The sequence below is a fragment of the Biomphalaria glabrata genome, chromosome 10 (genome assembly GCF_947242115.1).
Source record: "Biomphalaria glabrata chromosome 10, xgBioGlab47.1, whole genome shotgun sequence".
Lineage (NCBI taxonomy): Eukaryota > Metazoa > Mollusca > Gastropoda > Planorbidae > Biomphalaria > Biomphalaria glabrata.
The window spans coordinates 3,345,810-3,372,363 of record NC_074720.1 but is presented as its reverse complement, the minus strand read 5'-3'; the positions used below and the strand labels follow the sequence as shown (position 1 = coordinate 3,372,363).

The 26,554-nt window shown below is 35.3% G+C and overlaps 2 protein-coding genes across 2 annotated transcripts; one reads left to right on the top strand and one right to left on the bottom strand.

Moving 5' to 3' along the window:
- Positions 1 to 1,030: 1,030 nt before the first annotated feature.
- On the bottom strand, positions 1,031 to 26,339 carry LOC106076147 (leucine-rich repeat-containing protein 56-like). The gene is made up of 12 exons (XM_056044416.1): positions 26,237 to 26,339; positions 20,876 to 20,970; positions 20,060 to 20,294; positions 14,585 to 14,733; positions 12,414 to 12,593; positions 11,482 to 11,596; positions 10,307 to 10,523; positions 9,049 to 9,219; positions 8,568 to 8,716; positions 7,434 to 7,543; positions 6,806 to 7,264; positions 1,031 to 4,713 (listed from the first exon to the last, which is right to left on the bottom strand). The coding sequence occupies exons 2-12, from the start codon at positions 20,929 to 20,931 to the stop codon at positions 4,506 to 4,508; spliced, it is 2,049 nt and encodes a 682-aa protein (XP_055900391.1). The 5' UTR covers positions 20,932 to 20,970; positions 26,237 to 26,339; the 3' UTR covers positions 1,031 to 4,505.
- Positions 21,305 to 22,498, top strand: LOC129928738 (uncharacterized). Its single transcript, XM_056044520.1, has 2 exons — positions 21,305 to 21,737; positions 21,828 to 22,498. The coding sequence occupies exons 1-2, from the start codon at positions 21,305 to 21,307 to the stop codon at positions 22,496 to 22,498; spliced, it is 1,104 nt and encodes a 367-aa protein (XP_055900495.1).
- Positions 26,340 to 26,554: the final 215 nt, after the last annotated feature.

The following is a 26,554-nucleotide window of genomic DNA, read 5'->3' as shown; positions in this document are numbered from 1 at the left end:
TTGCATTTTACATTTTATAGCAAACTATTTTCTAGCTGTTAAAGAGTTAATGCTACATGAAAATGCTGGGCTTTAGATACCAGGAAAAGAACACAAATGAATTTTTATTTTAACAAGTCAACACTCTGGCTGGCAAGAAGGAAAAACTCTGTACAGTGAAGAGATAAAAGCCGAGCTGTTTTGGTCCTATTGTAAGACATGACTATCTATCAAAAGTCTTTCTTCAATGTACAACTTGTAATATAATGTGCAAAGATAATCAACTCATTAGTACTGAGGCACAAACAATTTGATATGGTTTAGAAATGCCATGATTATAGTCAAGATTGTCATCTAAGTACAGTATTGAAATCATACTAAGAAAAATGTGAGAAGAAAATATGGTTGGACTACATCAAGGATTGATGTAATCTCTTAACATCCAAGGAGTTATTGTCTGCTTACATTGTTAAGGCACCAGAAATAAAAAAAACTTGTGAGAAATATTTTTACTTTCTGGGTTTATATTTTAATATCATACTGTAAAAATTGATTGAAAAATTTACTTATAAAGAATACCAATTGTATGAAGATCCACTTACAGAAACGGAAATAAGAACAGACCTTGTTGGTGGGGCAGGTGACCCAAAGGCAGATCATGAATATGATGGACCGACAATGTAGAGGCAGATCTATAACAACTTAATGAGTTTGGGAATGGCCATAAAAAGCTCATGAGAGATCTGAATGGAAAAAAGTGCAGATGCAGGTCAGGGTCCTCCAAGAGCTGTAGCACCACTGGGATGGATGGATTTAGGAAAACAAAAACTGTTTGAAAATAATTTGAGTAACATCCAACTAACTTGAATTGAGTTTCTAACAGGTAAAAGCTGAATTACACTCAACATACTCACTTTCCTATGAAATCTGATTTTTTAAAAAGTGAAGCCATCTTTTTAATTACCTTGATACAATTCAATTATAAATCAGCATCTTCTTTCCTACAGCCACAAACAATAAACTAAAAAATGTGAAAACAACAATACACATCTCTCACTTAAGTTTTTTAATACATTTGTTTCAATTTGTCACAACGGAATACAGTTTTTTGTGTGTGTATGTGATGAGTTACAGAATGAAGTTTCAGGCAGAATAGAAAATACCAAAAGTAACATTTTCTGATCACAAACAAAAATGTTATTGAAGTTGAATCATAACAAGGTAGAATGTACAAATGTAGAAAATATTATGGCAACATTTATTATTTTTCAAAATATAAAACAAGTGTTGAAGCAAATGCACTGTACAGTCTCCAAAGAGAATAAATCTAAATATATAGATCAATAAATAGAAAATGTTTTCAACAATTTGTTAAAAAAAAGAAAAGAAATCCAGCTGTCAACAGGGTAATTGCAAATCTATCTATATACAAATACAGTTTGAATACTCATCAACAAATATACCTTGAGTAAGTTTCTAATGATAATTTAGAATTTTTATTAATGCTGTAACAAAAATTACTTGAGAAAGATTTTGATCAAAAAATGCAACTAGAAAAGCCTGACATTTGGGTAAAGAAGGTTTTTTAATGTCATAAAACATGTTTTGATTTTATCAGATCAACATGATACGCAATTAATTTTTTTGTTTTTCTTTGTACCTTGCTCAATGTCATGTTGACTTAATGATATTAATAGGTTCCTTCATTTTTATTTAAGTAGATCAAATTAAAAAATGTCCCCAAGCTTCATATATCACCCCAAAGTAAAAACAATAGTGTTTTGTATTTCAGTATGGATTTTGTCTAAGATTTCTATAGAGGCTTTTATTTTTTAATTTGAGATTCTGTAAACAACAACTAAAGAACTAATCTAGGAAGCTTTCTATGACACATGTACATTTTATATTAGCCAAACATTGGATAAATTATAACAATATAATACTAAATTATATAACTTTAGATTTTTTTTTTCACAAGACAGACATCACCGTAATCAATATTTGTGTAGAATGAAATAAAAAATCTTTAAAAACAATAACATCTATTAAAAGACAAACAATACATAGATCTATATGTGGAACATCAAACAGTTACCATTGGTTCACTAAAACAGTTTGAAGGACATACACAATTTATTTTACACTTAACATGTAGATGTTTTTGAAATTAACTTGTTGCTTCCTTAATTTCAATGTTTTATTGAATTGTCTTTGCGATACTAAATATTTCTCAAATACTTGTATGCAATTTAATTTAAACCAAAAAAAAAAACTTAGAATATATTAATATAACTTTTGTATAATATTTAGCACTAATTAGTGCTTACAATATCCAAAATACAAAAAAAAAATCTGAAAGAAAAAATAAAATAAGAAATATGTATAACATAATTCTGCTAAATATTTATTTAGTAAACTGAATTTAAAAAAAAAATAGACATTTCCCTTCATTGAGGAAACACAATATACAAAGACAAATCTACCATAAACTATTTTAACACTATTTCTAGTTGACGCATTCACTTCTGACACTACTAGAATGTAGTCAAAACACACTAATATGTTTAGATTGCTAGATTTTAAATAATCAATGGCATTTGAGTTAAATTGGAAATAGATTTAAAAGTAACAAAATTTTGATAGTTATAAGAGACTTTTCATTTACTTTTGAAGAATGTACACAAACTAGACATTGTAGACATATCTGGATCTCCTGGAATCTCTTTTTACATGGTACAGATATTCAAAATATAAATAAAATATACTTTAAATGATGCAACTGATTCTATTAAAAAAACTAAACCCATAGGATAGCAGAAACATAGAGAATGGAGGCAGCTGATCGACAGATCTCTTGTGCTGCCCCAGCAAACCAACTGGCTTCAGAACAAAGTGAAAGCCTTTCATTCCAGTATTAATTTTAGAAATAATAGCAGATTATATAAATACTGCCCATTTATTAACTAATAGACTAACGAGTAGACTGTAACCTATAGATCAAGCAATCATGTATACATACACATGGTCTAAAACTAAAATTGTTATATTATTTTATAAATTTCATAGAAATTAGAATTAATGTTTGTGACATAATTATCTTCTTTTTGAAGAAACACCAGTAGTTTAAATGAAGAAGATACTCATATTTTAAAAACTCCATCAAGACTGTTAATACACAGCTGACAACATATATCACAGTCGGTACTTTCAAAAATATATATTAATAAACTGTAATATCACATTGCGCCTTCTATTTTTACAAACGCTAGCTCAAAAACTAGCCTCTTTTTCTCCAGCTGTTTACTTCGAGTGACAGCTCATAGCATTCAAATTCAAAATGTGTTTGGATGGATCACTGATAAGACTTTCAATGCATAATCATGCATCATAAAAATTACACAATTTATTCTACAGAACACTTTATTTGTACTGCTTCAGTTTTGTTTCGATAGAAACAGAAGCAAATAAAATGTTGTATCTCTGAAATGGTGATGCCTTATTATCCTTTATTTTAGAAAAAGGTGAAAAATGTAATAAACTTTAAAATGAAATATTTTCCTAATGCAAAAATATATTCCTACACTGCTATTCTAAATAATTGACATCAAAGTTTCGTCAAAATAGATTTTTGCCTAAACTTAACTCTGAAGTAAGCCTCAAATTTGACAAAATAAACTGCTTGCTTCATTTAAAGACCAACAAAAAAAAAGCACCCTACAGAAAGATCTGAAAAAAAAAAAGGGCAAATCTGTATAATTAAAACTACCGATCAGATATAAAATATTTGTTAGTGATATTGTTTGAGTAAACAAGACAGTAAATTAATATCTATAACCAAGAACAGAAAGCAGACCTAAAATGTCTAACTTTTTATGGAGCTCATAATAATTGTTGGCATATGTTTGATACTAACGAGTCCTTTTCAGCAGATTTAAGGAATAAGATAAAATATGTTCCAGAAGATGAAAATTGGGACTAGTGGAATGTTGCAAGAGAATGCTGACCATGTCCATCAAAACTGCATTCTAACTTGAGAGGCATGAACAGAACAATGGCCCCTTAAGAAGAAAAACTTATGGAGAGCAGCTTAATCAAGAAACTACTATTCAGTTCATCTCAGATATTGGACTAGTTACCTAAAACCTCCAACATAATAACTAAGAATGCAGAAAAAAGAAGAAGAATAGATGTAATCAAATTTGAAAAAAAATCCCTGGTCTTGTGGTAAGAAATATGAAGAAATATGTGCTAAATGGTCCACGTTCAAACCCCAAATCATGGACATCCACCTTATTGCAGGAGTTTAGGGCTAGGTTGAACTAATCCTTTCTGAAGGAACAACAAAAAAAAAAACAAAAATTCAGCAGTTTAAAAAATTTCATTTTATATATAAATAATTAAGTGAAATGATGTTTATGATTATTTACACATGGCCCTCCCTTTTCAGATTTCAAGTATGGGTGACAAAACAGCACAGAACCAGCAGTGTCACCTGCAATTAAATCTACACAACAATGAATGAACTACTATGAATTGTTAGGCGGGTGTGGCACAAAGTTTTGGAGCTCTGGTAGAACTTTAGGAATTCTGGGCTGAGAGGGCAGAAGGTTTGTTTTTGAGCTCAGTGGGCGAGCTGTTGATATCAAACCAGCTCTGGAGGCTGGTGGTGCTATACTGTTCCTGATGACTGGCTGTTGACTTTGTGAGGAGAGAGGAAGTCCAGTTGGTCCGACTCTGTAAAAAGATAAGAATTAAAAATAAAAAACATTACATCACCTTTAAGGGAATAAATATTAATGAGCATTATAATTTAGTGGTGAAATTTTGGATGTAAAATTTAAATGTCAACATGGTGGATAAAAAACGTATTGTGATGAATCCATTCATCCATCCCAGTGGCGCTACAGCCCATGGAGGGCCAAGGCCTGCTTTAGCACATCTCTCCATTCTGATCTATCCTATGCTTTATGTCTCCATGCCTGGACTTTGAGCTGTTGTAGATCTGCCTCTACGTCATCAAGCCACCGTGCTCGTGGTCTGCCTTTGGGTGCCTGCCTTTTGTTTTTATTGATGGTGAACAATCTTTGCTCCTCTGTTCTCTGGCATTCTTTCGAGGTGACCTGCCCAATGTAATCTGTTTCTTTTTTATTTCTGTCACCTTGGAGGGGTCTTCATATAGCTGGTATATGTCTCGGTTGATGCGAATCCTCCATCCAGTTTCCTCATGTATGGCACCAGAAATTTTTTTATGAGGATTTTTCTTTCCCAAGTATTTAGCAGATTTTCTGTGTTTTTTGTCAGTGCCCAGATTTCACATGCATATATGACTACAGGTCTGATTGTGGTCTTGTAAATGGTTTTCTTTGTTTCTAAGATATAAACTTGCTTTTCAGTATGCGTTGTATGTTATAGAAAGCTCTGTTGCCTGCACTAGTCTTTTCTTTACTTCTGACATTGTTGGAATGTATCATGCTTCCTAAATATTAAAATGTTTCTACTTTTCAAAACTTTTGGTTATTAATTTTAATAAATTGTTATTGCTTGGCATAGAAATGGTTTATCTGATAAATCATGTAAATATAGAAATATAGTTTGTTACTATATCAGCTTTTAGTTCAGACAACTCGAGTTCTTGATCTGTGACTGTAATAAGATATATAGGTATGAAAAGTGCAATTTTAAACTAATTATTTTAAAGTAAAACATAATATTGAATGTGTATTTTTAACATGTATAATAATGTGAGGGTTAAAAATTCTCTCAAGTTTGTTTTTAATGTTAGAACTAAAAGTTGTAATATTTCCCAAGTATTATAGTACTTTGATATTATCTTCTTTTTTGAAGGAACATCCGTAATTTGTATGACGAGATATTATAAGTCTAGACTCCAATAAAGAGCTTTTCTAAAAATGCCAACATAAGGAGACTGCATGTTACAAAACACTCTGCACTATTAAAACTTTTCTGCACAGAACAGACCCAGGAAAAAGAAGTGAGGTAGAAATAAGAAGCATTATGAAAAAAGGAAAGAATGGGCTCAAGGTTGTCAGACACATTTAGAATGGCAAAAATCAGAAAAGAAAGCTGGAAAGTGGTGACCCAGTCATGGAAACTTAACAGGGTAGCTGCCTGGTTGTGCGGTATGCACGCTGGACTGTCATTCGGACTTGTCGATGGTCCCGGATTCATACCCTGCCCCCTGCCATCCCCCGTCGTCCTGCATGAGGTTTGGACTAAAAAAAATAAAGTAAAGTTTCCCTTTCAGACCTTGCGATCTATGGGGCAGATGTTGTTAAGGTCATCTGTTTCTGTGGCCAACAGTTAACGAGCAGGGTGTCATTTGGCCAGCACAATGACCAACCGCCTTTACTTTCCCCAACTAAAGTCAGGTACCCATTAGAGTTGGGTGGACTCAGGGGCGCCCTAAAAATCCTGAAATTCAAAATACCAGTCTTCACCTAGATTTGAACCCAGGACCCCAGGCAGTGGCGTAGCTAGGGTGGGGGGAGGAGAATTTGAACATCCCGGGGCCCCAACTTGAGGGGGCCCCCAAATGAGTGTTTTTTTTACATTCAATATTAGGCAAAAATGCAGGAGCCCCCAAAGAGGTCAAACCCTCCGGGCCAACAAATGATGGCGAATTCCTAGCTATGCCCCTGACCCCAGGTTCGGAAGCCGAGCGCTTAACCACTCAGCCACTGCACACCCTGAGGTTTGGACTAGGAAGTAGATTATCTTCAAGGAAAATGGGAAACATCAAACATTTTTTTTTAAATAGGTGAAGTGAAAGTAATCTCAATGACAGAATCCCTAGTTATTGTTTTACCTTAGCTTTCTGTGTCTTGGTGAAGACTGACTTTCTACTTGTCTCGACCTCAGGGTATTGATAATTTGAGCAGGAGTGGCACTGGGGGAATCCAAAAGAGACGAGTTTCTGTAACTTTGATCAGCTGACCAGAAGTGATCATCATCGGCGTCATCTGTTTCGGTCATCAGGTCACCACCAGATCCCCACAGCCTCTCTGAGCTGTCAACATGAGTTAAGTCTATTTTCTTGTAGGAGCTGGCTCTTGCGCCAGCTTCTTCTTTGGAAGGTGACCTCTCCATGGTGTCACCGCCAGAGTTAACATCCTTGCTTGACCTTAGTAGCAAGTCGGCCGTGTGATACGGCTTGGATGTCAGAAACTCATCCGGATCATCTTCATCATCAGAACTGTTTGCTGGGTCATCATGGTCCACAACAAGCACCTGTGCCTCTTTGGTCTTTAAAATGGCTTCCATTCGTCTATGAAGAAAATTTTCATTTCAAATATTTGTTTCAAGTTTTACTATAATCATGTTATTGACTTCTTAGAAATTACATGTGATAGTCATAGTACAATGTTAAAAAGTGAAAAGAGAAATATTGTAAATTCAGCTACATTTATTTAGTGCCTAAATCTCAGTGCACTTACTTCTCATGTTCCACCTTCCATTGCTGTAATTCCTCTAATATACTTGCCATTTCATCTTCTAATTTCTCTGGATCGGTTTCATCACTAGACTTCTGATTCACTGCTGCTCCCTGTAGAAAGATATATTTTTGATAGTGTGTCAACATGGTAAGTTTGAAGCAAATTAATATGAATATGCAAATCTTTTAAATTGTTCAATGGTCTTCATCTGTTTTCCCTTATAATAATAAATACACAAAGCAAATGAAAATCTCAGCTTTTAAAGATATGTATTAATAGAAGATATATTTATAGTTAAACAATTAGAAAGTTGGTAAAGCCTGTTTCTAGTAAAATGCAATTAAAATAGAAAAAGTTGTATGTAATATGAATATGTTTGATTTAAAAAAGGGGAATATCTCAACTTATACAAATGTGAATTTAAAATTTAACTGCTGGCTTTGAAATACATCTTAACAAACAACTGCCCAAGCCCAAAATAATTTTATATTTCATAACTGCTAATTCTAAATTTTAGATTAGTTTGTATTACAATTAAAAGGCACAATGGCTGAGTGGCAAAGTGCTTGGCTTCCGAAAAGAGTGGTCCCGGGCTTGAATCCAGGTAAAGACGGTTTTTAATTTTGGGATCTTTAGGGCGCCCATACAGGCCTAATGGTTAGTTAGGGAAAAGTAAAGGTGGTTGGTTGTTGTGATGGCCAAATGACACCCTTGTTAACCATGGGCCACAGGAACAGATGACCTTTACATCACCAGCCCCAGAGATAGCAAGGTCTGAAAGGGGGAACAGTATTAAAACAAATGTGATTGAAATTTCTTACATACCCACACCACCACCTCCACCCCTCTACAAGAAAAAAACCTCTACTTCTAAACTTATTTGGTACCCTTTCATTGCTTTGAGTGTTAAGATAATCTTTTCATAGTCTAGAACAAATTTGTACAAAAGCTTTTTCTTTCCTAGTGCCAAAAGAAAATGGAATGGGCTGCCTGAATCAGCCAGGAAGTTTAAGTCAACGGTTAACATGCATGACTAGATTGACACATGATATATGTAGGACATAATTATCTTATTTTTTGAAGTAAGATTTATAATCTATAAGATAAGATAAATGATAAATTCAAGAACAGCACCTTTTGTAAAAGTTTATTCAATCCTCTTCTAATTTCTTCTTTAGATCCAGGCCCGTGGTTTCGCCTTTGTCTCAGAGCTTTTGAAGGGTTTCCACAAATCACATTACCCATAGTTAATTCACTCGCAGCTTCTATACTTTCCACAGCATCTATAGTCAAATCATAAAAGCTATTGTTTGAAACAGTATGCACAATATCAAACTCATTCGGTGGGCTTTTAACTCTTTTAACTCACAAAAAAAAAAAAAAAAAAAAAAAAAAAAAAAAAAAAAAAAAAAAAAAAAAGCTATTGCTTGAAACAGTATATGCACAATATCAAACTCACTCGGTGGGCTTTTAACTCTTTTAACTCACCAAAAAAAAATAAAAAAATAAATAAAAGCTATTGTTTGAAACAGTATGCACAATATCAAACTCATTCAGTGGGCTTTTAACTCTTTTAACTAACAAAAAAAAAAAAAAAAAGTAAATCTCTTCTCACCACTTGACACAGGTCTCTGAGCAGCAGCAGTTGTTGGCCTTGGTGTGGCGGGTCCACTCATACTCGCTGGCCGCTTCGAAGCTGATAGAGGACGAAACCCAGAAGAAGGGCGAAGAGCAGAACCAGGCCTGTAGGAAGTAGCTGGTTGCAAGGCAGCTGTAGCTGGACGTTCTGAATGTAAATAAAAATTTTTTAAAATGTTTTTTAACAGCGATGCCCACCACAATTCAATCCGCGGGCCATTTTCATTTGCAACACCTGTGTCGCGAGCCACATGATGGAAAAGATACAAAAACTGAATGAAATTGACCTAAAACTATTTTATCTCAAACCCGAGGAGCTAGTACTTACATTCAATTATTGGGATATTTGAATTTTCTCTTTACACTTCAAAAAAAAAAAAGGCTTATATTTTGTTGTTCTTGTTTTTTAAAACCAGCCTCAGACTTTCTTTATAAACACAAACATGTTGGCTAGCAATGGTATCATGTTTTAAAAAAAAAGATCCGCTCACTTTGCCTTGTAGATTCTATAGTCCTATTTCATGAACGCACAAATGTTAAATGCCTTGGTAGTTATTCTATTAGAAAAAAAGGGAGGCTCCAACATAGGTAAAGATACATCTTAATTTTTTTATTGGGGGCGTGGGGATTGTCTATATTTTGTGCCGATGTTTCGGTGGGCCGGATCTGGCCCGCGGGCCGTATTTTGGGCATCACTGTTTTTTAAGAATGCTTGTTTATGCTGTTCTTGCAATAAAAACCTCCAGTAGTCTCAGTGAGCAAAAAAAGTTAGATGAAAACTCATTATTTATACACTTGGTTATATTACTTTTCAATTATTATTTTGTATATAATATTTACAAAGCAAATAATAATAATAATAATAATAATAATCTTTATTATCCGTGGAAATTTGTCTTACAATTTGTGCATTACACCAAACAAAAAACATTATAACTATAAGAAACCAAAGTGTACATTCACACCAGACTCACTCATAATTTACATGTGACAAAGTTTATACCAGATTGTTCTTATTGAAACTGAAAATATTGCAGATGTGAGCGTGATAAAACATAGCCAAGGCTTTTTCGCTAACATTAAACGAGGACAGTTTTCTTAGTAGTCGTAATCTTTGCTGCCCAATAAAAAAATCACTCAACTGTATAATTTGCATAGTTGTCTTACCATCAGTCAATTTTCAACCAATCATTTAAATTCCACATACAACAGCAACAATCGAGTCTCTCACTCACCTCCACCTACAGCCCCCAGTTCTTCAGGACTGTCAGATTTGGCAAACTCCTCCTGCAAAAATGCATCTTTCTGAAGCTCTTCTAAGTAGGCCCAATCATCATCAAAGACATTGTGCTTGATCATGGCAGAATCACAGCCATCCACGGGTTCATCATCAAGTATTAATAGATTAGGAAGTATTTTCATGATAGTCTCCCTGTAATTGTAATCTGGGGACTAAATAATTTAAAAGAAAAAATTACAGCCAGAAAATTAACATTTTTATTATGAAAAAAGGTCTTTAAATAAGTTTTTAAGTCGCTGTGGTTGAGTGGTAAAGTGCTTAGATTCCAGACCCAGTATTGCCAGCTTTGAATCCTGGTAAAGACTGAAATTTTCAATTTCAGGATCTTTAGGGCACCTCTAAGTCCACCCAGCTCTAATGGGTATCCAACATTTTGTGGGAAAAGCATGGAAAGCCAGGAAAACCAGTGATTTTAAAGAATGATAGATTGATTGACCTAAGAACATGCATAGGATGTAATCATCTTTTTGTTTTTTAAGTAATGTCTGTATTTGATAAGAAAATAAAGGCGATTGGTTGTAAGTAGCTGGCCACAAGACATCATTTACATGGGCCACAGACAAAGATGACCTTTACATCAAAGTTGTAAGTAGCTGACCACATGACATCATTTACATGGGCCACAGACAAAGATGACCTTTACATCATGGTTGTAAGTAGCTGGCCACATGACATCATTTACATGGGCCACAGACAAAGATGACCTTTACATCATGGTTGTAAGTAGCTGGCCACATGACATCATTGACACGGGCCACAGACAAAGATGACCTTTATTTCACTTGTATTATAGATTGCAAGGCCTGAAAGGCTTAAAGGGAAACTTTCCTTTGACTTCTTTGCTACAGTATAACAAATAATATAATGACCAATATCAAGTTAAAACTAACACAGTTCTCATTCTTAATATTATTATTTATTTATTTCCTCTTAGAGAGTTTGTAAATGTTTGACATGTTTCTGGTGTTCCTTTAGACTAGAAGATAATTGCATCCTTGCCCAAACCTCCAAGACCATCGAACGACAGTCCAGAGTGCGTACCACATGACTATGCAGCAAAGTTTATTTTAAACCTAATCAAAAGTGTTGAAATGAAATAAACCTATTAACCTCTTCATTATTTGGTGACGGACATGCACAAATTGGATTGCCATCAAGAGCCAAATTTTTCAACTTTGGGCACAGCGACAGATATTGAACTTGGACAAGGTCATCTATATTATTTCTGAAACGAAAACATGGCTGTCAATAAAATTTCTAATAGCCTAAAATATGTTCTTTCTTAAATAATTTCACACAACGATTTAACATAGTATCTCAAAATTAAAAGTGTCTAGAGAAACAACATTTTTTTTTCTGTGTTTATGCGCATTCTTGTACGTCTTATGTAAAACCTATTTCAGTCTTATAAAACATGTCTAAGATTGCCAGAATTCCAGGGAGAAAAATGGGAGAGTGATGTCAGTCAATATCTTATTGCATTAAATTGAGTTAAATGGGGTGAATTTAAGTCAAGTCAAGTGGCATAAAGTCAAGTGAAGTCAAGACAATTGGCATAAAGTCAAGTCAAATGGAGTAAAGTTAAGTGAAGTTAAGCCTGTTTTATTTATGTGAATATTTCTTTTGTGTTGTTTATATATGAGAAAGGAGTCCTTGTAATCACAAATTTCCATTAGGATCGATAAAGCAATCTTAGAGAAATCAAGGGAGTCAAGTCAAGTGAAGATAAGTCAAGGGGAGTAAAGACTCTGTGATAAATTAGTGACAAATTGAAAATCAGCCATAGTTACTCTTGCCTAGTAGGTCAGGGATACAACTCATTTTTGAACAAATGTCTTCTAATTGTAAGATACATGTAAATTCAATATCCAATAATTAAAAAAAAAAAGGTAGTCTACAAAGAGTTTAACTCAAGTCACTTGAGCAATAATAAACTTTAAACACTCAGTGAAGGTCATAATATCATAGTTAAAGGGTTAAGGTAGAGTAAACATTCAACCTGAAAAATAAAAAAAAAATAAGAGTTTAAAACAAAAATTAACCCTTCAAGATCCAGAGTTTCAATTTCCTCCAACATTGAAAGTGGACTCAAGTCCGAGATCTCATTATACTCCATGTAGAGCTCCCTTAAGTTTAACATCGAGGAGATGCCGTCTAACTCTTCCAGTCCACACCGTGTTAACCAAAGAACACGCAAAGTTCTCAGCGAGGAACCTAAATCTCTACAAAGATGATAGGACACATCATTAGTCTACAACAAAATATAAAATGATATTATAATTGACTAAACAACAACAACCATGCTGCAAATACATTAGAACTAAGCAGTTTTTGAAGCCAACAGTCTTTTTAGCTACTACTTTATAAACAAATTTTCCCTTTTTCTAATTAGTTTTAGACAAATGAAAGCAAATTAAACAAAATTTGAAAGTTTCCTCTAAGTGAAAAATTCTGATTTGATTTAATTATCAGCATCATTGTGGATCCCTAGGTATCACATTCAAAGATCGCATCACAAAACCAAGAGATTGTATGTAAAAAAAACGCAAGCTTAAAATCTATTGCCATATTACAAGATCTTTGGGGCTCACAAAGACCTTCCTTCAGGGAACAATGCCAGGAAAAAGAAGAAGAGGCAGACAGAGAAAACGATGGGAGGACAACAGAAAAAAAGAATGGATGGACCTGCCATTGAAAGAGGTTCTAACTAAGTGGTTGGACAGAGAGGAATGGGGAAAGACGGTCGACGAGTCTTACACGGTGCCCCAACGGTCCAATAGACTAAGGGATAGGTAAAGAAATCATTGTGGCAGGCACAAAGATAAGTATTTCCACCCCATTATGCAGATAGATGCAATCAGATGTGATCGGAGAGAAGTGGAAAAAGACATTAATTATTGGAAAGATATAGCCCTAGAATGCAAGATGGTAAGAGAAGTCTTCAGTTAGTTATCCTCTGTGAAGCAGATAGAAAAATACAAGCATCCAGGTGTATGCAACGATTATCTCATCAAGAATAAGGCTTCAAGGAAAAGTACTCTAGCCATTCTATGACTGAAGATAACTAATAGCAACAATTAAAAGGCAGTAACACACAGCATGGTGGCTGAGTGGTAAAGCACTTGGCTTTCGAACCAAGGGGTTCCAGGTTTAAATCTCAATGAAGACTGGGATTTTGAATATTGGGATTTTTTCAGAAGTTCCCAAGTCCACCAAACTCTAATGGGTACTTCACATTAGTTGGTGAAAGTAAAAAGTGGTTGGTCATTGTACTGGACACAACATACCACTGTAAACCGTTGGCCATAGAAACAGATGACCTTTACATCATTAGCTCTATAGATCACCAGGTATAATATGGGTATACTTTTTTTTTGCATACAGCTAAATAGTGATCAACAAAATCAAAGTGAAAATTTCTGATAAAAAGGAATGCAAATTTCTGTTGGTCCAAGAGTTATGGGCATTGAAGGCTTGAGATAGCAAAGAAATATTTATTTCTAGACCACTTGACACAATGGCCCAAACAAAACAATTAGTAGCAAAAGTTTGACAATCAGATGGAATTAATATCAGACACATAGACTCTAGCTAAAGTAATTGGGAAAGTTAACAAATTAGATACCTGACACTAGGTATATATTACTTCCACTCCAATCTGATGGAAGTCAGCATCAGACACATAGACTCTAGCTAAAGTAATTGGGAAAGTTAACAAATTAGATAACCTGACACTAGCTATATATTACTTCCACTCCAATCTGATGGAATTAATATCAGACACATAGACTCTAGCTAAAGTAATCGGGAAAGTTAAAAGAACTAGATACCTGACACTAGCTATATTACTTCCACTCCAATCTGATGGAAGTCAGCATGAGACACATAGACTCTAGCTTACGTACTTGGGAAAGTTAAAAGAACTAGTTACCTGACACTAGCTATATATTACTTCCACTCCAATCTGATGGTAGTCAGCATCAGACACATAGACTCTAGCTAAAGTAATTGGGAAAGTTAACTCTTTCTCTCCTAACTGACGATACCAGCGTTGATTCCACCAGAATGTGGTAAATAATTACAGAGAGAAAGAGTTAACAAATTAGATACCTGACACTAGCTATATATTACTTCCACTCCAATCTGATGGAAGTCAGCATCAGACACTTAGACTCTAGCTTACGTACTTGGGAAAGTTAAAAGAACTAGTTACCTGACACTAGCTATATTACTTCCACTCAGCTTCAGTTCTGTTAAGTTTGGTAGAAGTGAACCAAAATTTCCAAGACTAGTTTCACAGGAATTGACCTTCAACTCCAATGACCTCACTTGTTCTAAATTGTCCACACCAGTCAACATTTGCTAGAAATAAAATAAACATTTTTCTTAGTATCATGGTTATTTTATTTATTATATTTCATTCATTAGGAAACGCCTTAGACATCATATATGTATCTTATCTTATAAATTACAGATGTTTTCTTCAAAAGAGAAGATAATTACATCCTAAGCCTACCCATGTGTCAATCTAGTTGTGCATGTTAATTAAACTCTACAAAGTCATTGGTTTTCCTGGCTGAGTCAGCAATCAATTCCATGCTCTAACAGCACAAGGGAAGAAGGAGCATTTATGAATTAGTTCTAGCATATGGAATTAAACAAGTGCCTATATGTTGTCTTTCTTTGCTAACTATATAACCCAATATGTTTACATTTTACTAGGCTTTGATCATCTAGCAATAAGGTTTTGTTTATAAATATCCAGAATTTTTTAGAGAAATGATAATATTAAAATTACATTCTTATCAAAAAGGTGTCTAGCAGGTGTCCCACTATATATTTCAAGACATTATCTTTTGATTCTTGTGTTACTGGGAAATGGTGGCTAGTGTAAAGCATGTTGCTAAAACAAAAGCCTCTAGTTCAGATCTGTATGAATGCTGGGATAATCAGGATGTTGGTCTCTCAGGGATGTTGATTTCACCAGAGAAATAAGATTAGTAGACAGATGTGATGATGATAATGTTTTGACCTTAGATACAGCTGTTTATGAAATTATAGGTCTTACTGAAGACTGATACTGTACTACTTTGTCTAAATGTAACTTTTACTATCTCCTAGTCTTGACTAAGACACATTAATTATGATAGCTGCATTGGTAACCTGACAAAATAGGGCAATAAAATAGTGCAAAATTTCTCGCCAAAATAGCGCAGACTTATATATGATGTGTATAAAAGTACCGGGTGTCACGGCCTGGTTCTTGTTATAGGCGTGATGACGCGAATGTCTCTGTGCGTGGTAGATACCTCTTCTGGTACTACTATAATGTTCTCTGACTTGTTAACTAAATACTTTCTCACATGCACTAGATTTGCAGGTGCGTGAGAACACTATCATACTGTACTCTCCGCGACCACAACATTTAGAATTATTAATAAACTCCAGGTCAGCAGACACGGTTTTATTGACATATAAAATAAATGAAATAATTCAGAAAAGATACTGGCGACTTCAACCATCACAAATTATATGTCCAGAGAAATATGTTCTGAATACAAATCAATTATAATAACTTCAATACTTATACATAACTCTGCTGTCAAAAAAATATCCATAGCACTCCTCTCGCTCTGAGAGTGTAAGAACAACTGACCTGACCACCTCGTGGTCAGTCCCCGACCAGGAGAAAAATCTCGTGCAGTTAGCACGGAATAGTTCAGTGACTACTATTCACTAAATATTACAGGGGTTCTAAAACTGATACATGACACCGGGTTATTAGTAATTTAATGTCATGGGCAGCATTTTTGTTCATGTCTCTATCAACATTAATAGATCTGAAATTATGCCATATTCGCAGAGAACAAGAGTACTTTACATTTTTTTTCATTCCTCTTTTTCACCAATGTTTAAAATGCCTAACTTGCTAAGAATAGGATTTTGAAATGTGGTGACCCCATTCAAGCAGTGATGGAATTTCTATGTGACATTTCCTGCAATTTAACTTTGTGAAAGTTTATGTTTGTGTGTGTGTGTATAAATCTGACATATATCTTTGGCTGTTTTCAAAGTACACTTTTGGAATGTAAATAAAAATTCCTTGGCATTTAGTGTAGGCTGGGTGTTTCCTCAGGCTTTTAAAAAAAATATATAGTCCCCGCATTTTAAGGGAGTTTTCGGTCTTGGCAATTTTCTCCAATACTGACATAAAAGGAAACATCTGAGTCTGAAGACTAACCAGAATATCCATGGGACAAGGTGGGGTTGGCCAGTGGTCCATTCTCCGCAATCCATAGAGCTCTCCAAATGAAACTTTTCTGCAGTAGAAAGCTTAATTAGAATGTAGTGAGACAAAGACCTCCGTCTGGTGTAGTGCAATCCAGACCTCCATCAAAAAGCACCTAGAGGGGGGGAAGGTCCACTATTATTCACTTAGTGAAATGCAAGTGGAAAGGCAGTGGGGTTATTTGTTTCTCTTGGTCATTTCCAAGCCCTGATACCCACAAGGGGGAGTATCGCCACAAAGAGGAGGTTTGGAGTCAGAGTTTTCCTTCTCCTATATGGGTTGCATTATTCAAGCTGACGTGCCCCATCAACACGAAGCTTAACTGGTTTTGAGGTGCCAGTGTTCCGCCTTTCATCCCTTCTCCTGTCAGTTTGTAAGAACAGGTTTCGCCGGATTTTTTGGGAAAATCACACATGAAGGCTGGATTTGACTGTCAGAGGCATTTAGAGAAGCAAGCCATGGGAGGACTTCTTGGAAAGTGGGAGCTTATCCCCACTTTCACCCCGGCATTGACAGTCAGATCTATAATGGATAACTGTCTCTCCATACAAGTAGCTGCCAACAAAACCTATCAATCATCATTAGACACAATTCAAAACCAAGCCTTGCGTCTAATTAGTGGAGGTATGAGAACAACTCCCACAGCAGCCTGTGAAATAGACTCCAATATTGAACCTCTTAAGTTAAGGCACAACAGAGCAGCATTAGAAGCTATTGAGAGATACAGAAGGTTGGAGGACGATCATCCTAATAAATTACTAACACAGAGAAATAGGAAAAACAACCAAAAAAAGCAAAGGACTCTGATCCAACTTACTGACGAACTAGCCCTAAAACACCACCTACCCATCAGATATTGTTGTCTTTACAGACTCATAATCTACTCTGCAAGCACTTAACAGCAGCACCTCAAACAGCCCAAGAGAGTTGACAACACTAATTGTGATAATCCATCAGATGATATCAAAATTAAATATCAATATCACACTACAGTGGATCCCTGGACACATTGGCATCATGGGAAATGAAAAGGCAGATAAGCTATCAAAGGCAGGTTCATCTATGGAACAACCAGATAGACCTGTTAACTACCTCACCCTAAGGTCAATGTTAGTCAACAATCACAAAGAGGAGTGGCTCAACCAATGGGCATCAGGAAACACAGGCAGAGACATGTACAAAGAAATGACTACGCCTAACAAACTGGACAGTATTAACTTCCTCCCCCGCAAAGAACAATCTACAATTTTCCAACTAAGAACAGGACACACACCACTATTAAATTACCATCTCAACAAAATGAACTCCAAACAACTTCCCATTTGCAGACACTGAGCCCACCCCTTTGAAACCGTAAACCATATCCTCTTTGAATGGCCCTCCCAAACCCACCTTAGGCAGACCCTACTTTCACTACAGCCCAACATAACCAAAACCCTGTATGGCAGTGCTGAACAACTGAAGAAAACAGCACACTTTTTTCCTTGGCACAGTCTGCAAAAGAGCCCACAGCTCAGCAGCAATAAAGCTGGCTAGAAGAAGAAGAAGAAGAATGTAAATAAATGATATTGTTTGAAATTTATTCATTTTAGCTTATTATAATTTTTGCTTACTGTTTGCATTTTATGTTTCAAGAAATCTATAGTGTTTCATGCAAAATGACTGAAAAATAGTGATAACATTAAAAAAAAAAAAAAAAAAAAAAAAAAAATTGGCTCTATTCATATTTTACAATATCTAAAGTATTTCTTTCAAAATGAGTGAATTTTTTTTTTTCTGCACTATTTTGTTCTAGCTATTTTGTCAGGGTACCAGCTGCATCAATGTCAGTACCCAGCACTATTAAGATAAGATAATTTTTATTGGTCCAAACAAATGGAAATTCAGTTTGACTACAATTGATCACCTCAGTGTAACAACTGTAACAATAACAATATAGATGCAAATACGAACAACATTCACACACAAAACACATACACACTCACAACCAGCATTTAATGAAATGGACTTCTATGTACTTGAATGGAACAATAAATAAAAGCTGGATTTAAATCAGGATAATCTACAGCTTAAACACCAGCTAAAGTCATTTATATCTTATAAGATAATAATAAATAATAATTTAATTTATAGAGCACTGTTAACAAACATGATGTAGGCTCAAGATTATTGAACAAACCAGGTGGCTGCTGATCAGACACTGCACATACTTGTCACATTCGGTCCATAGGACAGCATGCTGTTTCCATACAAAAGAACATTCACACTTGCCATTAGTAAAATCACTAAATTTAGAAAGCCTTCAGGACAGAAGACTCAAAAGTAAAGTAGCAATTCTACATAAAACACTGAACCATAATCTTCAAATACAAAAACAAAATTAATAAAATACTCAGAAAGACACAAGGATAAAGGCACATTCCTCGTCTCATATGCTAGGACAAATTTGTACAAATGCTCCTTCTTCCCTAGTGCTATTAGAGCATGGAATGGGTTGCCTGAGCTAGCCAGGAAAACCAGTGACTTGGCAGAATTTAAGTCATTGGTTAATATGTATGACTGAATGCATGACGCATAGGACGTAATCATCTTCTTTTTTTGAAGTAATGTCTGTATTATATAAGAAATGGGTCAACAGCAATATCTCCAGCTTTTTCCACAACCAGTGCCCATCCCCAGCAGACCTCCATGAAGGTGTGGCGCCAAGTTATACTAGGATGTCTTTGTTAGTGTTTTCCTTGTATTGGCCTCCATGTCAATGCCACCCTTGGGACACAACATCATTAAGCTGTCAAGCGACTGTTAGGCACAGGGTTAGTTTGTGATCCAATCTCCAGAAATGATTCTTAACATGTTTTAGCCACTTCTACTGAGCCATGTATCTCGCGGCTATGGCCAAATTTTGATTCACTGTGCCCCCGCTGCGGGGAAGAAGAGGAAACCGTGCCTCATATTCTGTTTGACTGCCCCAGACTTGCTGATCTCCGTCTCGACAGGTCTGGGAAACCCAAAATTCTCGACCTGTATGGCGACATTTATGCACTACGCAAGACAGCAGGGTTTCTGTCCAAGGCTTTTGCAAGAGAGGATTTTGAGCCTCTCAAGCCCTCACTCTAATGGAGTTTGATGATGATGACTGAGCCATGTGAGTTCTGATAAAATTGCCTGGTTGTGCAGTATGTGTGCTGGACTGTCGTTTGGTTATATCAATAATCCCAAGTTCTTACCATGCCCGCTGCCATCCCTGTTGACCTGTCGGAGGTTTGGACTAGGAAATAGATTATCTTCAACTCTGAAGCAACATCCAAAACATGCAAAAAGGTTTTACATACAAAACTAAGGGCAAAAGCAAGTTTTCGTAGCCATGATAATTATAAAATTAATATCTGGTGAACTTACTAATTTTCCAGGACTTAAATACTGCTCCAGTAAGATGTCTGCTTCTTCTAAAAAATGTGGCGTTGGGTTGACCTTGTTGTCATCAAACTCTGTGATCTGAACCCCCCGGGCAAGGGCACTCATTGGACGTTTGTTTCTACTGGTCACAGCCCTGTCGGACTGACCGTCATCTTCACCCTTACTTGTGTTGATTGGACTGTCACACTCATCATAGCCAGCATCCATGGTGAATTTTCTAAAAGTTAATGTAATTTTCAATCTTATAATAAAAATATAATTATCAAATTGACGGAGAAATTGAGAAAGAAGAAGAAAATGAAAAAATAAATAAATAAGATTATCGATGATTGTTTCATCTGGAAAAAAAAAGTTCCCATTCAGACCTTGTGATCTATAGGGCAGATGATGTAAAGGTCATCTGTTTCTGTGGCCTACAGTTAACAAGGGTGCCATGTGGCCAACACAATGATTAACTATTTACTTTTCCCCAACTAATGTCAGGGACAGATCCCAAAATTAAAAATCCCAGTCTTCAGAATTTGAACCCAGGACCCCAGTTCGGAAGCAAAGCCAAAAGTACCACAAAGAGGATAAATTAAGAGTTGAAGGACTGTAGCCGAACATTTTAACTAGCTCTCGTTAAAGCTTGGGATAAAATAAAGATGGTGCAACTTGTTCTAAACTTGACGCTGCTCATATAAAATCTTCTAATGTAAATAATCTATGGAGTTAGACATCTACAATAATTATGCTCCATGTCAGTATAAGGACTATGATAAATTTTAAAATGCAAGGTAGGTCACTGGGACAACTTACTTCTTTGTGTATTCACAGTAACCACTTAGTGGTGTACACTCAACAACCATAGCCATCAGGTTCTATCACAAGAAATGTTGGATATGCCTCTGTTGCTGAAAAAAAAAATTAAAAAATTTCAATGTTAGCAAAAATATAAAAAATTACAAATCAAAAAAGGAGGTCAAAGGATAAAGAAAGAATGCATTGTTTTGCTTGGTTTAGCAAACTGTCCCGTGACTTTTACTAATTGTGATACATCTGAGTGATTCTTTAAGCCACCATCGTTTTTGTTGAAAAATTTGCCATATATTTGATAGGTCAAGCAGTACAGTTATCAACATTTAGCATTCCCTCTGTAGTTCTCACATTGGCAATCTGCAGAGAAACATTTTTTTTTCTGGTGCAGTCTTAACAATTTATGCCCGAAATGCTTTCTATACATCCTCTATGCATCAAAGTCACAGAGGAGGGTCACAAGAACCACTGCCAGGTGCATTAGTATTTTTCTTTTATATGTTCCCTTCAGAATGGAAGATTATCACATCACAGCCCAAACCTCCCACAGAATGGCAGGAGACAAAGTTAAACCATGGAGATGACAGTACATCACAGCCCAAACCTCCTACAGAATGGCAGGAGACAAAGTTCAACCATGGAGATGACAGTACATCCCAGCCCAACCAAAGAGATGACAGTACATCGCAGCCCAACCAAAGAGATGACAGTACGTCACAGCCCAAACCTCCCACAGAATGGCAGGAGACAAAGATCAACCAAAGAGATGACAGTACATCACAGCCCAACCAAAGAGATGACAGTACGTCACAGCCCAAACCTCCCACAGAATGGCAGGAGACAAAGATCAACCAAAGAGATGACAGTACATCACAGCCCAAACCTCCTACAGGATAGCAGGAGGCAAAGTTCAACCATGGAGATGACAGTACATCACAGCCCAAACCTCCTACAGAATGGCAGGAGGCAAAGTTAAACCATGGAGATGACAGTACATCACAGCCCAAACCTCCTACAGAATGGCAGGAGACAAAGTTAAACCATGGAGATGACAGTACATCACAGCCCAAACCTCCCACAGAATGGCAGGAAACAAAGTTAAACCATGGAGATGACAGTACATCACAGCCCAAACCTCCTACAGAATGGCAGGAGACAAAGTTCAACCATGGAGATGACAGTACATCCCAGCCCAACCAAAGAGATGACAGTACATCACAGCCCAACCAAAGAGATGACAGTACGTCACAGCCCAAACCTCCCACAGAATGGCAGGAGACAAAGATCAACCAAAGAGATGACAGTACATCACAGCCCAACCAAAGAGATGACAGTACGTCACAGCCCAAACCTCCCACAGAATGGCAGGAGACAAAGATCAACCAAAGAGATGACAGTACATCACAGCCCAAACCTCCTACAGAATGGCAGGAGGCAAAGTTAAACCATGGAGATGACAGTACATCACAGCCCAAACCTCCTACAGAATGGCAGGAGACAAAGTTAAACCATGGAGATGACAGTACATCACAGCCCAAACCTCCTACAGGATGGCAGGAGGCAAAGTTCCAACCTAGAACCATGGGACAAACAGCACTACTTGGCAGCCACCCTATTTTTCCCTAGGAATACTCGACCATATTATGTGGAGAGAGATGGTGACAAGGATGTCGAGGAAAGGATAAACTCAGCTTTGAAAGGAAAGAAACATAAAACTAAAATGCTTTTTAACTTGAGTTAGGCCAATATTAGAACATATGCATCCTCTGTTTGGATCCTACATTTCAAGAAAACAAAAAGAAACTAAAACAAATACAAAATAGAGCAGTGAGATTTAAAACAAACGAATATTCAATTTGATTAGAGTAACACCATTAGTAAAATCAATAAATTTAGAAACACTTAAGGACAGAAGAATAAAAAGTAAAGTAGTTATAATACAAAGAACACTGAACCAAAATTTACACATAGAAAAATAAAATCTAATGAATTACTCAGAATGACATAAAGATAAAGGTACATTTCTTATTCCATATGCTAGTAGAAATTTGTATCAGCGCTCCTTCTTCTATAATACTATTCGAGAATGGAATGGGCTGCCTGAATCAGCCAGGAAAACCAATGACTTAGCAGAGTTTAAGTCAATGATTAACATGCATGACTTGCTTGACACATAAAATGCGTAGGATGTAATTATTTTCTATTTGAAGTAACTTTTGTGATATATAAGATAAAAGAATGAGGATAAATATCTTTTACTGAGTTTTTTTTAGAGTAGGATTTTCAGCATATTGTCATTTCTGGTTTAACATTTTTGTTTTCTATGTAAGAGTGATGAGTGATTGTTGTTTGACATTACCACATTATTGTACATTGGAGTAGCATGTAAATAACAACATTCAAGTTATGTTTAAAATAACTGTTTGTTTTGTAAACTGAAAGCAGAGCTGCAAGAAATCAATGAACTAAAATCTATCTAGAGGAGGTTCTTATATAAGGCACAGCTCATTGAATTCTCCTTTAAGAAACGCATTGCTTTTCTTTTTTAATAATTCATTTGGTTTTATGTTTGGAGCTAAAAATGACGTTTCAGGACAGCGCATGTCCAATTTTAGATAAGTTCCTGTATTTTTGTTTCGCTTTTCCAAAGCAGATGGCAGTTTTTTAGATTCTCGGTAACCATGTACGTAAAGCTCTTGTTTTAACCTCCCCCGGCAATTCATACCCATAAAAGGGATGAAGGCTATATTACGAGCCTGTTTGATCGTAGGCTGATGGATATATCAAAATAAGCTTCCAAATATCTTTAGAAAGACATTCCAATCACATTTATAATGTTAGCTGTTAAATAAAATTAAAAAAGGAGGTGTTTCAATGAATAATAATGAATTTAACACATTCTCCTATAGTGCACAAGGCAAAATCGTAATAAGAAATATTATTGGGATTAATAAATCTATGATTTTTTCAATGAATAAACATGACCTAGATAGAGATATCTAGAATATATAATTTATGAATGAAAGAAAAAGTGTGGGCTGCTAATTTGAAGCCAGAGACCATGCCCACTGCAGGTGATCCCGCCAGGCGAGCGCTGGGGGTGAGGAGAGGTATACACTAAGCGTGTAGTATCACAACCTATCAAACAGGCAGTGGAGGGAAGGGGGGGAGAGTCATGAATAGAACTATAAGCATCTATGGAAGGGAGGGGATGTTAAGGTGTAACAAAACAAACATCCAAATTATGAAAAGAAGAGGGTCCTTGGATGGGAATTAAAAGAAAGAGAGAGTGAGAATACATAGAGCCTAGTTGAAAATATTATTATATTATATTATATTAGGGGTGCACCGGATAGTACTTTTTGATATCCGGCCGGGGCCAGATATGACCGGATAGTAAAATTTGATATTCGGCCGGGGCAGGAGCCAGAGACCTAAGTGTCTTGTTAATAGCTTGTGTTGCTGAACATTTTACGAAACTGTTAAATAACATACCTATATTGGTTGGTTTTATTTTTTTTCCCTTTTATATACCTTATTGTTTTAAACTCTGTTACTGATTGATTTATTCAAGCTTAACAGTATTTCTAAAAATCTGTATAGCATGAGTGTGTCTGTGTGTATGTACGATGCCACCAACTGTAAAGGATGTGTGTAGGAAGGTCAATGTAAATAATGTTAGTATATATTTAACTAGTTACTAATGTAAATCTCATAATAAGCAAACTCTTTGTCTGGATACCCGTGTAGATGTTTGTCTTGAAGTCCATCCCCCCTCCAAATAAGATTTACTACTAAGTAAACAAACATAGTTCCCTCGTGTGACCTCTAGAGAGTGCTAGGTCCATCGCATTTAACTTGTGGTCACCTGCCTATAAAAAAAACTCAATGTGATGGACTAAACAAATAAAAGGGGTGGGAGTTGTTCATCTCTACCTCTGGAGATATACCAGCATAGCTAGACAGACGTCTGGTCAGAATGACGTAGTCAAGGAATGTAGCATTTTAACATGTTAACTAACCTACTCAAAGGTCAAGACAAATTGAAAAAAGTGTCAGCCATTGCTGCTCTGTATGTAAAGCGCATTTATGATGTAAAGTTTCATTTCTATTTATATTAAGTTATTAACACGCCTTGTCTTTATAATTAACGATGTTTGGTGCATATTCATAATGGCTCTATTTTTAAGCACATTATTTTGTTTTAATATAAACATTAATACAGTCAGAAACAGACATTAATGGAACGAGGTCCACTTTATGCATATTAAATAGGTGTATTTTTTACTATCCGGTTTACTATCCGGTAGTGATATCCGACCAGAGCCGAATAGCACCGGATAGTAAAAAATGCCGGACATTCGGCAGAAGCCGGAGCGACTATCCGGTGCACCCCTATATATATATATATATATATATATAAATATATATATATATATATATATATAGAGAGAGAGAGAGAGAGAGAGGCAATATACTATAAATACATATTGCAGAAGTGAATCTACTTCTTTTAATACAACCTAAATAATTTTTATTAACACAGATATAATTTATTAGCAATAACATAGTGGTGTTTACTAACGGTGCTCAGTGTGCGCTAAACGAGAAAGCACAAAAACTGTGTTTATTATAGGAGCATGAAGTGACCTAATTTATTTTAAAATAAAATCTTGACTTTGAGTGGTAATTCAAAGAAACACAGCTATTTTTAATTGCAGAATAATAATCTGCTTTCAGTTTTTTTGCAAGTAAAACCATCACCAAATAAAAAAATAAAATAAAAATTTGACCTAGTTCCTGAATACAGTGTGCCTTATAATAAGAATCTACTATGACTATAGTTACTAACTGTTATCTAGATATAAATAATATATACATATATTCATATAGATCTAGATTTTGTCTTATATATTGATTACTATTAGTATTATTAATTATATTTTATATCTAGATCTAGATTCCTCTAAAAAAAATGTTAAGTATAATAATTATAATATAATGCTAATTATTTTTAGTTTCAACATACTTAATTTAGTCAATTTAGATTTTAGAGTCTATTATACTATTAGTAACTATAATAAACCCGTCACTAAGACTCGACAGTCATATTGAATTATAATTGAAAAATAGATTAGACCTATTGATAGTAATTTTTAATAGTATTGTCTAGACTGGATGTAAATTATTATTTAAAAAAAATCGTCGGAATTGACGGAATCGTCCATATTTACCATAACAACCAGAAAAAAATTGGTATTTTTTTAGAGAAAAAAACGAAGAAAATTTTTGTTTAGTTTAAAGGATTAATTGCAAATGTTGAGAAATATTGCCCAACTGTTGATAATGAAGACGAAAGCTTACGTGTGTTAGGTAAGTGAAGTAAATAGTACTACATCATGTAAAAATTCACCAGCGCAGACATTTTGGAATGCTGTACACAAACGCATGCGCAGTCATATATTTGTGTTCAATTCAAAAACATTAATCTGGATATGAGACGCATTAAATAACAACAGATCTAGAATAATAACCTGCATGCACATTATCGAAATTCCGATTAAGTTTAGATCTAAATTAAAATATAGAATATAGATCCATATTAGACATACTTTAGATATTGATAATTATATCTAGATCTAACTAGAAAAATTTTGATCTATAGTCTATAGCAGTAGACTC

Coding starts and splice junctions, on each gene's coding strand:
- LOC106076147 (XM_056044416.1), bottom strand. CDS start 20,931: ATGGCTATGGTTGTTGAGTGTACACCACTAAGTGGTTACTGTGAATAC. Junction 12,594..14,584: donor AGTAATATAGCTAGTGTCAG/GTAACTAGTTCT, acceptor TCATCTTTGTAG/AGATTTAGGTTCCTCGCTGA. Junction 11,597..12,413: donor GAAACTCTGGATCTTGAAGG/GTTAATTTTTGT, acceptor TTTTCGTTTCAG/AAATAATATAGATGACCTTG.
- LOC129928738 (XM_056044520.1), top strand. CDS start 21,305: ATGCATCAAAGTCACAGAGGAGGGTCACAAGAACCACTGCCAGGTGCA. Junction 21,738..21,827: donor GATCAACCAAAGAGATGACA/GTACATCACAGC, acceptor AACCTCCTACAG/AATGGCAGGAGGCAAAGTTA.